This window comes from Thamnophis sirtalis, unplaced genomic scaffold, assembly GCF_051295495.1.
Source record: "Thamnophis sirtalis isolate CommonGarterSnake01/CBP01778 unplaced genomic scaffold, rThaSir2_p1.2 scaffold_5, whole genome shotgun sequence".
Taxonomy (NCBI): Eukaryota; Metazoa; Chordata; class Lepidosauria; order Squamata; family Natricidae; genus Thamnophis; species Thamnophis sirtalis.
Genome location: NW_028261385.1, coordinates 105,904,003 through 105,905,625, shown reverse-complemented (window position 1 = coordinate 105,905,625; position 1,623 = coordinate 105,904,003). Strand labels below are relative to the sequence as shown.

General features: G+C 39.7%; 1 protein-coding gene across 1 annotated transcript; it reads left to right on the top strand.

Moving 5' to 3' along the window:
• The first annotated feature begins 472 nt into the window (after nt 1–472).
• LOC106542829 (olfactory receptor 2A12) lies at nt 473–1,393 on the top strand. The gene has a single exon (XM_014058669.2). The coding sequence runs from the start codon at nt 479–481 to the stop codon at nt 1,391–1,393; it is 915 nt and encodes a 304-aa protein (XP_013914144.2). The 5' UTR covers nt 473–478.
• Nucleotides 1,394–1,623: the final 230 nt, after the last annotated feature.

Sequence of the window (1,623 nt, the reverse complement as noted above, 5' to 3'; positions counted from 1 at the left end):
ATATTCAGGAGAACTGGTTAACTTTCTGAGCAGTTTGGGGAACTGGTTGTTGGGAGAAATCATTAGGGCAGAGAACTGGTTATTAAATTATTACAAGTTAAATTATTTGAATTCCACCACTGGGTCACCCCCATATGTACCATTGGGTGGACGAAGTATGGCACTGCCCAATACTCTGTGATCACTGCAGTTTTTGCAAAGGGTAAACTTTGCAGGTGTGCATATTCTCCCATAATCTCCATCATGCAGGTGTCCTATATGAGTAGGCTTCTTTTCTTTTTCAAATATTGAAATGAATGCTGAGAATATAAGGAAGTGAGAGGTTTTCCCCCACATAATGGGATGCAATGGTGAAATTGTCTCAAGATGTTTGTGTAAGATTTATAAGCACAATCATATTTTTTTGTTCCCCATGTATATATACAGATCTTTGTCCAATGAATATATCCAATGAAACAAACAAACAAAATAAAGCATCATGATGAACCAAACATCTGTGACTGAATTCCTTCTGCTTGGTCTTTCCAGAAACTTGAGGATCCGTCTTTTTTTGCTTGGACTTTTTTCAATTGTCTATGTTCTGACTCTGGTGTACAACACAATCATCCTGATGCTCATTTGGCTGGATATGCGACTCCACACTCCCATGTATTTCTTCCTGGGCCAACTTGCCTGTGTAGACATCTGCTATACTTCCAGCACAGTCCCTCAGATGTTGGCTAACCTTCAAAGCCCAAGACAAACCATCTCATTGGCTGCCTGTGCCATACAGATGCATATTTTCCTGGCATTGGCTATTACTGAATGCATTTTGCTTGCAGTAATGGCATATGATAGGTATGTAGCAATATGCCACCCACTGCATTATGTCTTCCTCATGAACAAGACAGTGTGCATGAAATTAGCCTTGATCTGCTGGACTATTGGTTTTTTATTGCCAGTGGTCCATTCTGTTCTTACCTGGCAATTGCCGTTCTGTGGTTCTAATTTGATTGATCATTTCTTTTGTGAAATGCCGGCTTTGCTGAAGCTAGCATGTGCCGATACCCAAATGGTTCAAACGGTTACTTCAATGGGGTGCATTTTCACCTTACTTATTCCCATCTCCTTTATCTTGATGACTTATATCCGCATCTTAGTGGCCATTTTAAAAATCCAATCTGTGCAAGGGCAACGCAAAGCTTTTTTTACATGTGGTTCCCATATGACCATTGTGGTTCTTTTCTATGGGAGCGCCATATTTATGTACATGCGACCAGAGTCCAGTCATTCTTCAGGCCAGGACAAAATAGTCTCTCTTTTCTACAGCATTGTCGCACCCATATTCAATCCCATGATATACTGTCTAAACAGCAAGACAATGAAAGATGCCTTTCTAAAAATGCTGCAATGATGTAACTTTTGAATGATGATTAGATAGCAAAAAGGGCCACTTTTTGAGCTTTAATACCATTATATGAAGTTTCCAAAAGATGACATAATTAATTTACGAGCCTCGAGACAAAGTTCAAAAGAAAAGAAGTCATTTATTAGGATCAACATTTTGGCATGTTCTTTTGTGAAGCCGATTGTGGATTTCCGGTTAAAGATCTTTGCACTGTGTCCCTAACTCTCCCCTCCCTC